At 33.4% G+C, this 16802-nt stretch overlaps 3 protein-coding genes across 6 annotated transcripts in view; all 3 read right to left on the reverse strand.

The window, feature by feature from the left end:
• The window catches only part of LOC124489761 (neuronal acetylcholine receptor subunit alpha-7), a 34003-nt gene extending 31394 nt beyond the window's left edge, over positions 1–2609 (reverse strand). For 3 of the 4 annotated variants that reach the window (XM_075735698.1, XM_075735693.1, XM_075735694.1), the window contains exons 1-2: positions 2049–2609; positions 1421–1923 (exon numbers count right to left, since the gene is read on the reverse strand). The gene's annotated coding sequence lies outside the window, so the exon portion shown is untranslated. The remainder of the gene's footprint in view (positions 1–1420; positions 1924–2048) is intronic. The other variant, XM_075735695.1, reaches the window with a different exon arrangement.
• Positions 2610–6177: 3568 nt separating this feature from the next.
• mRpS33 (mitochondrial ribosomal protein S33) lies at positions 6178–7116 on the reverse strand. Its single transcript, XM_047054735.2, has 2 exons — positions 6693–7116; positions 6178–6633 (listed from the first exon to the last, which is right to left on the reverse strand). The coding sequence occupies exons 1-2, from the start codon at positions 7013–7015 to the stop codon at positions 6519–6521; spliced, it is 438 nt and encodes a 145-aa protein (XP_046910691.1). The 5' UTR covers positions 7016–7116; the 3' UTR covers positions 6178–6518.
• Positions 7117–7340: 224 nt separating this feature from the next.
• LOC124491975 (uncharacterized) lies at positions 7341–14857 on the reverse strand. The gene is made up of 3 exons (XM_047054724.2): positions 12345–14857; positions 10302–12261; positions 7341–10243 (listed from the first exon to the last, which is right to left on the reverse strand). The coding sequence occupies exons 2-3, from the start codon at positions 11380–11382 to the stop codon at positions 7833–7835; spliced, it is 3492 nt and encodes a 1163-aa protein (XP_046910680.1). The 5' UTR covers positions 11383–12261; positions 12345–14857; the 3' UTR covers positions 7341–7832.
• Between the last annotated feature and the right edge of the window lie 1945 nt (positions 14858–16802).

Here is a 16802-nt window from a genome sequence, read left to right on the forward strand (position 1 = left end):
TTCATCTATTTCGGTAGAATTGTAACAACTCAATCATTTCATGGCCCATGAGTGTTTTCGATATATATGTTTGATTTTTGATTTGAAATGAGCAGCAGGAAATAATGGAAAAGAAGTTGATATTCCGCGTGTAGAGACGAATGTAGAAAATATTTGCGTCTGCTAAAAAACAAATGATTGATTTGGTATTTGTGTTGAATGAGTAATTACAAATTCCTTGCAATGGGATTTGAAATGGAAATTACCAGCATAGTAAAGATTATCTTCAAACATGTTAACTTTACTTAATATTCAAGAAGATTATGATGTCAATTAATGTTCGAAACATGTTAACTTTACTTAATATTCAAGAAGATTATGATGTCAATTAATGCTCGATAATCGAATTATAGAACTTTATATTATTACTCGAATTATTGTAATTTGAAATGTTCTAAAAACATTTTTGTAAAAAAAATACTTGATTATTACACGCCAACAAATGAACATTGTTTTTGTTTTGTTTGATTCTGATTTTCATTATAATACTCGGGCAGCATCCTCTTCAGATTAACTGGTTTTCTGAATTGAGAGCGAAAAATTTTATTTAAAAAATATATTTATCTTATATCTGCTACCTAATATGGTGAATTTAACCAACAAATATCTTAAATCCCATAATTAAACATGAAAGCATCTTTGTCAAAAATAAAACCGAATTCTAAATTAATTTGATCTAGAATTATAGTCTGGAAGGGTGTGTGAGCTGATCAGCAGAATTCAAAATGAAATGATGTTCTCAAATGAACCGATTGTTATGGTTGTTTTAGCATTTCTTTCTCTCATTATTATTTTTACCGTCATCATCATTATCATTTCATTGGCATTTTTTTTCTGACAATGTAATGTTTTCATTTATGTTAAAACACACACACACACAGTGTAATAATCATATAATAAAACTAATAACCAAACAATAAAAAGCTGATTGTCATTCGTATTTCTATCAGTATTCCAAAAAAAACACGAAAGATGAATAGATAAAACAATTGATAATTTTTTCTGCTCATTAGACAAAATTAGACATTGTTTTGTTATAATTTTTGGCATTGTAAATGACCATGCTAACATAATTATCATTGCACATACACATCATCATTATCATTAAGCGAAATGTACGTTCATTTAATCGAATTATGATTATATCAAAGCTGAACAATAAATACAAACAAACAAAACAAAACGGAAGTTCACGTCACATTGCATTTTTGCAATCTACTTTTGTGTGACAGAAAAAAATAGATGTTGTTATGTATTGGTGAATAAAAGTGAATAAATTGAGGCCAACAAATTCTAATTATTCTGTCATGAGACATGTCATATTTTACAAGTCGATTAACTGACAACCGATCAACGGAAATAGAAATGCGGTCATATTTACCTTAAAAAAGATGCATATGAAGATCAATAATGAAATGAAGACACTTATGATCGCATGATATGTAATGATAATGAGTGAAGATACATGCGATCATCAGATTAAATAAAGGAAAAACTATTCTGGTCGCTGATCAAAAAAATAAGCAAAAATTGAGTATTTCGGAATTTATTTGTAGAAAAAACACCCATCAATTTAAATAGAATCCATTTTTACTAACGATCCATAACAGGATGAGATTGACCTCTGAATTTGAAACAGTAAACATTTTTTACATTAAATTGTGTGGATGGATACAACACATAGATAGACACGAATTCACAATAAAGTTACCACACATTTCATATATCGATAAAAAGAATGCGTATGAGGCACAAAACATAAAAATCGATTCAATTTTTTTTGTTGTCGATTGTAGACACACACAAACACATACACAAATGTTGGATTTGTTGGTACATCGATGTTGTTCAGGACTAAGAAATTTGTTTTGATGAGTTCTTTTTCTTCATTTCGTTATAGTATGGTTCAAATAATTGAAACAATGAATGTGTTTTGTTTATGGGAATGGCAATGGTTTTGAGTGATTTGATTATTTTATAGTTATATATTCTATGATATCATTTCTTACCTTTTTTGATCATGTACAAATAAATTGAAATTTGATACGATTCATTTTTATTTCATTGTTGATACGAAATTATTATTCAATCTAACTTATGAAAATTCAGCCAGGAAAATGAAACAGGATGTGTGAATCAATTGAAAACAAAATTTAAAAACCAAAGCATATTATCTGCAATCGATTCCCATGATTAGGCAGGTTTCGTTTCTCAGAGAATTATTTTATAAAGTTCAAGAAGGAAACACATGGTGTTGTCGATGATCGAAGATATTGAAAAAACAATGGATGCGCACAACTGGTGGCGGCGGAAATTCTTGTCATTGTGTATGTGCTTGTTGGCCCTTGTTCGGATGTGATTAATCATTAATAAATAAAACGCATGTGCATGATTCTATATTTCCAATTAGAATACCTTTGGATACGACCGTTCTGGCTATATGGCCTTTTCGAAAAAAGCTATCATACATCTTTTAGCAATGGAAAACTAATTCATTTAGAATTCCATAAACATATATGAAATGAAATTCCATATTGTATGTGACAAAGAAAAAAGTTACACAAACGGCGGCAACGAAGGCAACCGACCACGAGAACATGTTTAAAATGAAATGAATGAATGAATGAATTGCAATGGAATTCTATTCACATCGTATCGATGATAACTACGACAACCGCCACTATGCTTTCTACAGAATATATAGTATAGATAGAATAGCCAGAGCTTGAAACAATCAATAGCATTATGCTGCTAGTTGAGAGCGATCCACATTTATCCGATAGTCGTCGTATCTAATTGATGAAAGACGATGCGCAATCGGTGTCTAGGCATTCTGTTCAAGTTAAACATTTGAAGCTTAAAGAAATAGTATTGTACGGATGGAATATTTTTTTTCGGTCACTGAATTCAAAATCAAAAATGATTTAATCAGAATCATAGTTTGATATCGAAAATGTCTAAGATAAAATCATTTGCTAGCTTCCAGGCATCAAACTATGATCAATACTTTAATGAATAAATAGTATCATAAGAAGCGTGTGCATTTTTATTGATGAATAAATTAGTTTATGCACATTTTATTCGTAACTATTGCTATTGATTTCAAAATTAATCTGCTTTAATAAAATGATAAAAATGCACTTTAATCGACTATAATTGGTTGCAATTACTTTGACCAGAGAATTGGAATAGGTTACCGTTTGAAAATTTTTAATTTAAAATTTACCACACGAATGACAAATGATTCTTGTTTTGCAATGAACAGGATGTATTATCTTTCAATTAAATTAAATGATTGTCATGTACAATCAATAGGCGCCGATCAATTAATCACATGTTTTTTGTTCAATTGTCAATAAATTCATCCATTCATAATACCGATAATAATATCCACCAAAAAAAAGGGAATATTAATTGAAAAATAATCATTATGAATTAGTCAAAAAAAAAATTGTGAACCAATTTTATAATTTATATTCCAACAAATGTCAATTTTTATTATTCGTTTATTGCGAGGAAAATTTATGTTTTTTTTTATGAAAGAATAAAATGTTTAAATTAATTTTACATTTTATTCAAAACCGTTTGCTTTATTTGAATGAAAAAAAAAGAAAAAATTAGAAATGGCTGTTGTTGTTAGCTTCTTATTTGATCCTTCACAAATTAAAGCAGTCAAAATCGTGTATTATGACTAGGGTTATTTTTTCGTATACAACAATGGAGCATCATAATCAGTTGTAATCATATTTTTTTTTTTAAATTTACGATCAAGTTTTTTTTTGCGTTTTCATGTGTTTTTTTTCACAATCAATTAAACTTTATTTATGGAACAACAAAACTAGATCTAATAGATTCGGGTGTAAACCATAATACAGGATCTTTATGAAAAATTCCACTTATACTGGTATTCGGCTTTCTAGGATGTTGTTCATGTTAAAAAAAATGTTTTCTGGCTTATGTTCAATGAAGAGAGACATTCATACATACACACACACACACAATAATCGTACATTGAAAATTCATAGTTAGATTATTGTTTCAAACTTTAAATGTCTATAACTAACTTTATCATCAACAATAATCAAAAAAAAAAAACAAAAAAAAAACAAAAAAAAACAAAAAAGAAAATTAAAAACCGGCAGACACTAGGCACGAAATTTAGAGGAGGACACACATATGAGAATGTATGTACATACATACACATTTGGATTCCAAAAAAGCTTCCCTAGGAAATAAAAAATTTCAGTACACACAAGACTGCAATGGCTACCATTTTTGCTTGCTTTCTTTCTCTCTTTCTCTCTCCCTCTCTCGCTCTTGGTTCCTGTTCTTGCCTATTTCTATCCAATCGAAATGAACCGAAACAAACCACCCTAATTGGATGTCATGTCGACCAAAGCGGCAACTATGAATTGAAAATATATTGTATTAAATAACGGCAGGGAGTTGTTGGTTATGTTTTGGCATCTTTTTTAGATGGATGAATATATATTGGATACATGGATTTTTACAAGTTCTGTTCATATACTTATTCGTTGGTTTGATTTTCAAGTGAGAAAGGCTAATTAAGAATAGGAAATGAAAAAAAATAATACTTATACATTGAAAATTTAATGACATATAAGCTTTGTGTAACCAATAATTAAAAATTTTCTTCAGCTTTTTTTCCATCATCATTGTCATTTATTATTTTTTTTAACACCAAACAAATAGACATACATGGATCATTTCTATTAACTTATCGCCCATCTTGTTTGATCATGATCCATTTTCATCATCACAATCATTATCAAAAGGCAACAATTATCGTTCGAAACATTTCTATATGTTTATGTTCTAAATGTTTTTAGAATTTTTTTTCCGTCCACTCGTTCATTACTTCGATGATAATGATGATGATGATACAAAAATGCCACTGTTATGGATAATGGAAAGTGTGATATTAAATCCAAATTCACCAACACATATGCAATTATATTGTTGTTTTCGAAACTTTTTTTTTGATGATGTTTTTATATGTTAACAATTATCCACAAGAATAACAACCAAAAAAGGATGTTTTTGTTCATTTGTTATCTTGGATGGGAAAACAGAATTCACTTTGGGTCAGTCCAAACAAATTTCTGTTGTTTCAAATAATGTCATATGATGAAAATACTTTTATTCGAATGATTTGGAAGTTTGGAAAACGCTGCCCTATAGGATATTTAATGCCATTCTAATACAATCAATCCGGTATATTGTTAACATAGATTAATTTTATTTTGAATCTTATTATGTAGTTGTTGGTATACTTGGAAACCTCTAGACAAAAAAAAACCAATATATAAAAAAAAATTATGTAAAGAAAAATCTTATTTTTGACCAAAAAATGGATCGAATGAATCTAATAAAATCAGGAAGTCAATTATGACTTTTATACTGTACATTTTTGTACTACTGATAATGCTGTTGTGTTGTTATTGTTGATATTTTTATTAATAACCAGATTTTGATTATTACACCAATAACATCTAAATACGATTCATATAAAAATAATATTCTTTGATTATAATCTCGTTGTTGTCATCGATGCATCTATTTTTTTTTGTTAAAAGCTATAAACAAGAAATTGTTATCATCATGAAAACATTACTTGGAAAGAACAGGAACCGATAGAAATCAATGAATGCTTGCTTCTAAATAGCTGGATAGCCGTGTAGTACAATTATTGTACGGAATGAATTCAATAATAATGTTGAACAATCCAATAAGATCAATTTGAGTTTATCAAATAAAATTGAAAAAAAGATACTGGTAACATTATATTGAGACGAATAAAAACTAACTAACTCAAAAACGTGACTAAATTAGTTATGAATCGAATTTTTAAAAAAAATTACATGTGATGCTTTCCATCAACAACTATAGTAAATAAAACACATTATCAGATTTAATTGTTTCCATCAAAAACAATATCAACTGTTATCACTTGGAATTATTCAACCATTTTTATTCTATTAGCTAGTCACAAAAATATTAGTGTCAGTCATTCTACTGGTTTTATCAATCGTCATAAAAAAACTGGCCTTTTCACACCATAACGATATATTAATTCGTAGCAATTCGAATGTCATTATCAACATTGTAACATTTTCATTTTAGTAATTTGATTCACATTTTCATCAGAAAATGAAAATCATTTTATTTATTATCACCATTCAATGCAACTGGGTTAAAAAGTATAATACAAAACTTTTTAAAAATATTCTATAGCTAGAAAATCCTTTTCTTTCCAATGAACAGGTATAATTTCATGACTCTAAGCATATTCAAATTTTCATATTCTCATATATCATATCCATCTTTCTATCGATTAAATTACAATCAAATGACAGTTAAAAAGTAAGAAAAATATCAATTAGAAAATTTAAAAATTTAAAGAAACATCCCAACATGATAACGAAACGACAGACACCATCTATTGAATGTAAATGCAATCACTCCTCATCGCCGGATTGAGCTTGCGAATTTTTGTTGCCCCAAATTTTATCAGGTTTACCTCTTAATGCTCGTAAACGACTCATCTCTTCTTTTATATCTTTATGTTCATCACTGCAAAAAAAACTAGTTATTAGAATTCAAATCGGATTAAAATCTGAAAATTGTTATACCGATATAGGCCATGTTGCCGCAACAATGACATTAGGTCTCCAATTTGTGGATGAGCAGGATAATATCGTATGGATCTAATATGGTCCAAATCGCTGGGTAATTGAGCGAATCGATTGACCATTTGTTCGTTTTGAAAATGGTGCGAATCCCAGGCTTGCCGTTGACGAGGATCAACTACAACGGCACGTGATATTTCATATGGCATTGGTGTTCGAACATATTCATTAAACAATTTCGACCGTAATTTCATCATTCGAAGCGCATACTTAGACACATGTTTTGGTGGTATTTTTTTGGCGAAATCGCCCATATATTTTACCATTGTTTACGGATAACTTTTGATGAATAGATTATAAACAAACTGAATTTTAACCTGCAGGTTAAGTTAAATCATGTGTTTTCTAACTTGTTAGTGCGGCCATCTACATCCAAATCTATAAAATAATTTAACCATCCGAACATACAGCCCGGTTTACGCACTGCACTGTATTTGCGTTGTATAAACGAAGAAAGCCGAAAAGTCTGAAAAGGTTCCTTTTTAAATGCTGGATTTTTAGCAAAGTCTGACAATATTCACAATTTCAATTTTTCAATAATGCATTGATTAAACTATATGAAAATTAATTAGTGACGAAAAAAATTCGATAGATAGTTGTACAATAGGTATATTTAGATCAAATTATATTACGTCGATAATCAGATCAAAGAAATAAAGGGGGTAGATGAATGAATACAATTATATCGAATGCAAATACAATAAAGACGTCTATGTAGAGAATAAGTATGAGAGAAAATAAAAAACAAAATAAACAAAAAAAATTCGGGAAAACAATTTTTCGTCCACGTCAATATTCGGTATATATATAATGATTAAATAAATAATACAAATTCAAACATGATTCTATTTATGATTGAAAATAGCCCGATTGTTGTTCGTGGGCCAATCAATCATCAATTATTATATAAAAAATAAAACTCTGTATAAGATTGTGACCATGTGGTGTGGCTATGGCAATCATATTGTCGCGATTATATGATGAGCAACCAACGCAGAATATAAATTCATAAATTACAAGGCAGTATGGCTGACAATACATTTGACTAAAGTAGTTCCCAGAGACGCCTACACACTAATTGAATCAAAAATAACCACCACCACCAGGACCAGGACCAGGATTATTACGAGCATAATTTGTCTGCTGCTGTAGCATCGAAGAATATTGCTGTGATTGTTGCTGTTGTTGACTAGGCGCCATCATTGACTGGGACTGTTGCGGCTGTGACCATCCACCGCTGCTATACTGTTGTGATTGTTGTTGCTCCATGGTCGATGCTGATCCATTCTGATTTGTAATGAATCTTTGTGATTGTTGCATGGACATCATCGATGATGTAGCGGCACCAACAACACCACCCATAGCATTATTATTATTGTAAGGCGTCATTTGTTGCTGTTGAGGATTATTATATCCAGTCGTCGGTCTCATTGGTCCTGTCTGAAATCGTTGCTGCATTCGTTGTTGCTGTTGCATCATTCGCTGGGTTCGGATATTTTGATTACGAATCAATTGTTGTTGATTACCCGGTGTCGTAACATTGGGCGATGGGCCACGTTGCTGATAAAAGCTCGGTGTTCTTACTTGATTTGTAGACGTTTGTTGTTGATAGGAAGTGGTCGACGAAGGCGGTGGTTGAGTTTGTAGTTGATTCATCATTACAACACGGGGCCTAGTTGCGTATTGCTGCTGTTGTTGATTATTGTTCAGATTCTGTTGAAGCTGAGCAGACAATATTTGCTGTTGTGGTGAATAGTTGGCCTGTGATTGCATACTGGTCATCATACGTTGAGAGCCGACCAGGCTAGGATGTCTTAGCATTTGTTGTTGTTGCCCTTGCGCTACTTGTTGCTGTTGAGATGGTTGTTGTTGTGCGGAATTATGATAGAATTCATTGGCTTGTGGAGAAGCTTGTTGTATTTGATTCCAAGATGATTTATTTTGCTGTGCCTGTGCCATTTGTTTCAAAGCGACCGAAGCATTCGCTCCTGCACCATTGTTATTTGCGGTCGTCGATAGCGTCGAGGATTGAGGACATGACATCGAAATGGTCGTAGACGTAGAACCATGAGAATGGTGAAGCGGGGATGACATTGTAACGCCGGGTGATGGTGTCGTACGTTGACACAAGGCTGATCTAGGAGATGATATCATCATTTTGTTGTTCACCGCCGTCGAATCTGGACTTGGAACAACTGGCTGTAATAATAAATTGGAAGCTTGACCTCCACTATTTGGTCCTGTTACTGTGGGTGGTGGTCCAGTCGAATTCGGTCTACCTCCAGCAGATCCACCATATGGAGATTTTATCATCACATGACTATTGAGAGGTGATTGTGATCCAAGTGGTGGCGTGGGAGTCATCGATGACGATTGGATATTATTGTTGGTCATTGGTTGTGATTGAGCGAAATTATTGCTACCATTCGGTTGTTGTTGTTGAGGCACTTGTTGAGAATTTAATCGAGGTGATTGATGGCCGCCACCATTACCAGCATTGTTCGGTACCAAGAGATTATTTGTCTGCTGTTGTTGTTTCATTGGTCCAATGGTGTGAAACGATGGTAGCGTGCTATTAGGCTGACCAGTGGGTGTTTGTTGACGTAATTGATGGAAATTAGGCAGTTGCTGCTGAGGACCATTTGTTTGTGGTTGTAATTGCTGCTGATGAAAAGGATGTGTATTCATTGGAGACGATGCACCGGATCCACATGAAGCAGCTGAACCTGGATTCATGTTCATCGAATTCATTGTCGACCCTGGTGTAGATGGATTCGAGAATGAATGAAAAGAATTGCTTGCGGGATCCATCGTTTGTTGCTGGTGATGGGAACTTAAAGAATTCATCGGATGAATGTGGCCATTCATCATAGGTGAATGGACTGCTTCGCCTGAATTGTTGTTATAATGAGGGTTGTAGCCACTACTTTCAACGTTTTGTTGATGTTGATGCGAATTTTGTTGCTGGTATGAATGTTGATTGTTCGTTGCTGTCGGAACAGGGTCAGTGTTGAATCCGTTGTTCAGATCTTCCAATACTTTCGTAATAAAATCTTCATCACCAAAACGATTCGAAAGAATTGAATCATCAGCCGAAGAACCGAATATAGACGAATTATCTGACGGATTGGAAAAAATGGAAAATTGTCCATTTGATTGGCCATTAGTATTGATACCATTAGATGTTTGACCAGTTCCATCCGGGTCCATTTCTAAAATTTGATTTATCAAATCTTTGGAATCATCATCCGTGTTTGAATGGTGATAATGGTTTTGTTGCTGCGGTTGTTGTTGTTGTTGATGGTGAAGATTTTGATTGTTGATCGATGAAGGCCCATTGTCCATAAGTAGATCCTGAAGCGATGTGGCATCCAATTGGTTGAATGGATTAGAACATCCGCTGCCGGTACTACTGAAATCTTCTTGTTTGATCGAAACACCTTGATGTTGATGATGAAATGCATGTTGCTGTTGATGATAAGGCGACGACAAACCTAAATTCGGAAAAAATCAAAATCAAAACTTTAACAAAATTTATTCATCGAATCATACCAGAACTTTGACTTAAAAAGTTCATAGGAGGTGGTTTTATTTCATTTGTATGTGGGGAATGATGATTCGGATCAAATTTATAGACAGAAGGCGATGATGATCCATTCATTATTATTTCATTGTTTGATTGTTGTTGTGAGGTAGCTTGTTGTTGTTGGCCATGGTGACCACCACCACTTATCGGCATCATTAATTGAGAATTAGGAATACCACCACTCATCATTTGGTGTTGTTGTTGTTGTTGTTCCAATTGTTGTTGTTGTTGTTTGAGTTGTTTTCGCTGCTTCGCAGTCAATCTGGGCATTTTGGCTTTGGTTGGACCAGTCGTTGTTGCACCCGTAGCTCCTGGCGTTGGTGACGATCCGGCCGAAATTGCTGTTCCTGGTGGTGTCATCGTATTTGATGGACTATTCGATGAATCGAGCATTAAACAATTTGCTGATCGTTTGTTTCCACCAGCATTTGCGCCACGTGATCGACCACCTCCGGAAGTAGTATTCGCTCCACCGGCCTGTTTCTTTCTTCCTGTAGATTGTGCTGCAACTTCATTAGCGGCCTGTTGTTTTTTGACAAGCCGTGAAGTTTCTAGCTTTATTTTTTGATTATATTGTTCGAGAAACGGTTGTTCTTTGGCCAATGATTGGTCATGATGCGAACGATAAAGATCCAAACGATTTTTTAGCCTATTAACAACATCGTAACAAGCACCCCCATTTCCTTGTACTGAACCACCTCCAGAACCATGTTCAACATGGTTTATTGGAGAATGACCATATGATGAGGCCATCGGAGGTGTCCGACTTGGTTGAAATTGGCCATGATGTGGCTGCGGTTGAGGTGATGGTGTCGAGGCATGATTTTGTGTCGGAGTCAAAGGTTGATGGAATGGCTGTTGTTGTTGGACGTGATGACTACTGTATCCTGGAGAACTGGATGCAGATGCCCCACCACCACCAGCTGCACGTGGTGATAATGTCGTCATCATCATTGCCGGTGATGATGATGTTGAAGATGATTGTGGTTGATGGTACATCTGATGACCGTTTGGTGTAGTGGATCCATTTCCGCTGCCACACATCATTTGTTGTTGTGAACCAAGAGGACTAGCTTGAGGTTGTTGTTGTGGGTGGTGGTGTTGTTGTTGTTGTTGTTGTTGATGGTGATTGATGTTGCTGGCTGAAACAACTGATTGACCACCTCCATTCAGATGAGGCAAATGGTGATGTTGTGAATAGTGATGAGAAGACTGATATGCTAGATGCGATGAAAGTGAATGATGTTGCTGCTGTGCAGATGATGTAGAGGAATTTGGCCCTAATGATGGTGATGAGGATAATGCGGATGGTATGGGTAGCTGAGAAGATGCAACTGTGGTAGGTGACGATGAAGGCCAATCAGCCGCCGATGAAATGGATGCCGATGATGACGGCGGCTGATGCGGCAATAATGATCCCGGTGTCGAAGCAATGATTGTAGTTAATGGAGGAAATCAATTAAATCGAGAAATGATTAAATTAATAATAGAATTAAGTCGTTGTGAAATGACTTGTTGATTTTATTCACGACACTAGCTGCTAAAGAGACGAACACATACGCTCGATGAGATCAGATCACGTTTGATGATCATAAACATAATTAATTGATCTTGATTGAAGTTATTGGAAATTTCATAGAAATCACTCAATATTTGGTCAAGTCGTAATGGATGTGTGGATATAAATTAAGTCAGTAAAATTGAAAAACAGAAAAACGGCCAACACGCTTGAAAAAACGAAGATATTGTTCGAAATAGAATCAGGCAAACAACATCATTATCATATGCATTCTCTTCATTGTCGTTATCAACAATATTTTTGATGGCTACCATCCAAAATGAATCGTTCAGCTGATAACATTGATGATAAACAATCATAACCGATAAATGCTGCTGTTGTGCCTTTTATTGAATGGCAATAATAATCTGCAAAATAAAATGAATTTTTAATTTCGATGAAAAAAATACATGTATATAAAATTCTATAAACAGCAAAAACAACAAAATACCTATATAATGATGATTGGTATATATGAATTTTATTACGATATTGATGATGATTATGGAGCCATTCCAAAATATACTGATATCCAGTTATCCAGTTATTATGGGTAGAGCTTAAACTTTTGGCCAATGTTATTTAGATGAATTATGACAATCCAGCAAGTTGATGACGACAGGTTGATAGAAAATAATCATTTGAAGAAGATACGAAAGAAAAGAGAACAGACCGAACGACCGGCCGAACAAGATTGATGAATGAAACCAACAAATGAATGTATATTGAAGTTGGGCACCATAACAACCACAACTGGAGCCACGATGAAGACTTGTTTCCTTATTATTATTATTTTTTTTTCGTATTCAAGAGATCGACTAGCCAACCAACCTCAAACTAACCAAGCAGCCAACAAATCGACGTCGTGGATGGATAGATGCTGGCCGCCGTTGTTGTTTGTAGTCGCGCGCGCGATCTTTTAAACAGATATGGCCAAGATGCTGCAATTGATGATGATCAATGCAATGATACGGTTATTGCACAAAAAAACGGAGGATAATGTTGTTCACTTAGTATATACTGAATTTATGGTCGTTCATAGAACTCCAAATACACAGTTAATGTACGTGTTTGATTAGTGATTGATTACCGAATATCGACAAAAAAGGATCCACTCTCTTCAATAGGGAAGAAGCCGAATGATAACAATTTTTAATGTCAGAATAATCACACGAATTGAATACAAAAAATCTATGTAGTTGGTGGTTGTAGAACTGGTTTTTTATCAAATCACTATCTGATAATGAATGAATTCTATTCTTGTTCAGTGATGAAAGCATTCGATTCTTCATGATCGAATCACAATACACAAGATTGTTGTCATTATAATGGTGGAAAATCGATACGATTATGAAATCAATTACTAAAATAATTTAGCCGAATTATTAAGTTTTTAACAATTTTAAAATGCACTGCATCAACAAACACACAAGCGGTTGAGACTATATGATGATGATATTTGACATTGGAACGATTCAATTGTTTAGGCCAAGTTGCTTTGCTGATTTTTTTTAACTAGTTTGTTCGTTCGTTACTAAAAGAGACGATTTTTCATCATCTATTATTGTTCAAATGAAGAGTTGAAATTTCTCAAAAAAAAAAATGAAATCGAAAGTTACTTTGGACAATGGATTGCTGTTGATTCGAACATTGAAAACGATTCTCTATGAATCAAAAGGCTGTTTTGCTTGAGGTTTCAGTAGATGAAGGCATTATCAAATGAAATACAGAATAATAATAATCCATAAATTCATCCGCTATGGAACTATGAGTATATTATTATGGCGATGTATTTATAACAAGAATAATTCATAAAAACGATGATAATAGATTAATAGGGAGAAAGAGTGCCAAGAAAGTATGTTTATTTTTTTCTCTTTAAATTTTTTGAATCAAACGAATAAATTGACAACGGCAACAAATCAAAATTATGATCGTGTTGTCCCTGATTATTATTTTGCTTCAAAGGTGGTGAATAGTATGAATAGTAAGAACGATAGGGAGAGAGAAACTTGGAAAAATTATTATATTTCAATGTCGATCACAACTAACGTTGTTTGAATGGTGATTTGTGTGTAGTGGTGGTTTCGGTGATGTTTGACGGTGAGGAATAATAGATTGATAGAAAAAGAAAAAAATGCCTGTTGTTGATTCGATGATACTTTGGTTTATTTGGATATATACAATAATAATTCAACTACTACATCTCAATGAATGCATCGTCGTATATAATCATCATCATTATCATCGTGTTATGTGTTGATGCTGCATTATTATCATTAGATGATTCTCAGTAATCAAATGATCACATTTTAGGAATGCTGCTTTCAGGTGGTTACAAACAATTACCGACAATGATATATTCAATTTATTCTTAAGGATGTTGGACAAATTTTTAACCGGTTGCAAATTTTCTTTGGAAACACAAACAACATATACAGTAATGGGCAAAGAATTGATCACCTTGATGATGAATCAAATAAATCAACTAATTCATTCGATAATTTGTTAAAAAATTCAAACGGAAGAATAAAGATTCAATTTGAGTAGCATTAAATTGGTCGATCGTCTTTTTGGATCTTTTTGTTTTGAAATCCTGGTTTTATGCTGATCCTGTTTGTTGCCAATTAACGCTGATATACGGATGATAATGGCCAATTCACACACAAAATACATGGACATGAACACAAAAAACCAGCACCAAACAACAACAACAACAACAACAAAAGTGGAGACAGATCGTTTTTGTTTGTTGTGTATTTTGTATTCACAATGATGTGATACATTTCAGATCTCTTCTCTTTTTGTTTAGTAATTCGTTAAATGGTTGCACTATACTAATACTATACGCAGGATCACACACACACACACACACACAAATAGAAGCAGCCTAATACGATGGCCACAGTTTATTTTATGAGCCGATCGAAATTTCTTGGTTTTGATTTGGTTTGGTATTCGGGATTGTGTGTTGTGGATTGTTTATGAGAGTGAGGAATACGCGAGCAATTGGCAGAAAAAAAGACATGGAGAGTGAGCCACTAGCACTATGCACTCTCTCAAATTTGCAAGGCCAGCCTCGCACTCTGTGTATCTCAATATATGAGGAAGATGAAAACGACAACGAGGAGGATGAATTTTGAAGGAGGTGACAGAATTCAATTTTTCTTTTCATAAACATTGTTATTTGTTATTATTATTATTATTATTGATCAATAATATATATCTTATATTCTATGTTCAATACGTATAAGAAATATTCTTCCAATCAATATAAGAATCAATGAGAATTTTAGGTCAAAATTTTTTTAATTTTTAATTTTTAAAAAAAGTACTTGAAATAAATCTTAATTCAGGGTTTGGTTGGTTACACATCTATGGTCAAAGTGTCGCGCTGGTTGATTCCACTCGCGCGAGTCCGGTGTATCAGTTGCTACTATATTGTTCGTATGTTTCGATCCTTTCGAATCATGGATTATGGCCGTATATAATACACAAATGTAAAACACTTAGTGGTCCATCTGTTTAACGAATAAGTTGACTCTATTAGCATGTTTTTTTTTTGCTTGCTTTGTTTCTGATTTTTCGTTGTTGTTTGTGGTCGTGGCCATCGCCATCGTTCTTGTTGTTCCCGAAAAAGATAGACAAATACATGACCAATAATGGATGATATATACTGACTGGCATTTGCAATTCATATTCATACAACAACAATTGAAACACACACGGTGAATGGAATGAATACCACTCATGGGATAATGACATGAAATAAAGTTTAACCAAAGAATTATATAATTTATCAATCAGAAACTCATTGAATAAAATCAATCGATTAAATTGTCATAAATAAATGAAATTTTGACGAAATGTTAATATTCTTATTCTTTCATTTATATTCTATCCTAATCCTAATTGAGATGAATGTGACAGCAATATTTTCAGACAGTCTGTATGTGTTTTCCCTTTAACAGTGGATGCATTTGCTAAGTGATGATAATCACATCAGCATCAATCGACGAAACATTGGTGCAGGCGCACCATGATTATCATCATTTCCTTACGGATAGACAAAAAAAAAATGGAAAAAGACCAAAATTTGAAAAACCTGTGCACTAAAAAAGCAACGCACTGCACAGGTGGTTTGATCTTGTACGAATATATTTATAATGAAAGTTTCAATTCGATTGGCTACGAATGTTTTTTGTTCTGTTTTTTTTATCTGTTGTTATTATTCAATGTAGTAGAAGTGGATTTCAAGAGTGATTGTATGAAAATTCTTCGTTTCACTCTATTGGGATAGGTATGTCATAAAAAAAACTTTCTTTTGGCAATTGGCGCGTTCGTAAATCGAATAGGACGTATACGACACGAGTAAACGTTTTGCATTGGCGTATGTACACATGAAGTGAATATAATAATAGTGAAGCAAGGTCGGCTCTCGGTCCAAGGTCTTCCACTTTTTTGAATGTGATTGTTGCTATTGCAATTGTTACGGCCCGTTTTCCTTGTTGCTCTACACTTTCTTGTCTTGTTCTTTTCGTTATGACAATGCTCAACCAAAGCCACAATGTGTGAGTGACAATCCATCATCTCTGATGATGATGAACAATAATGTTAGCTCAAACAATGATACCATTGATGAGGACCACATTGGACTACGCGGAACGTATGATGAAATTTTTTTTTCAAGAGTAAAGTTCACTTTTATACATGCAATTAGATGAAATGAATTGAACAGACAATTGAGTAAATGAAAGAGAAAAAAAATATAGGCCAAGTTTTTTCAACTTTAAAAAAAATCTCTACGGCAATCATTGTTGACTATTTTTTACTTTACTAACGGGATCGTAAAATCAAATAAAAAAGGCTTCAAATTTAACTTACCCAACCAAGCAATATTGCTTGTAAT

Source organism: Dermatophagoides farinae, chromosome 2 (assembly GCF_024713945.1).
Source record: "Dermatophagoides farinae isolate YC_2012a chromosome 2, ASM2471394v1, whole genome shotgun sequence".
NCBI lineage: Eukaryota > Metazoa > Arthropoda > Arachnida > Sarcoptiformes > Pyroglyphidae > Dermatophagoides > Dermatophagoides farinae.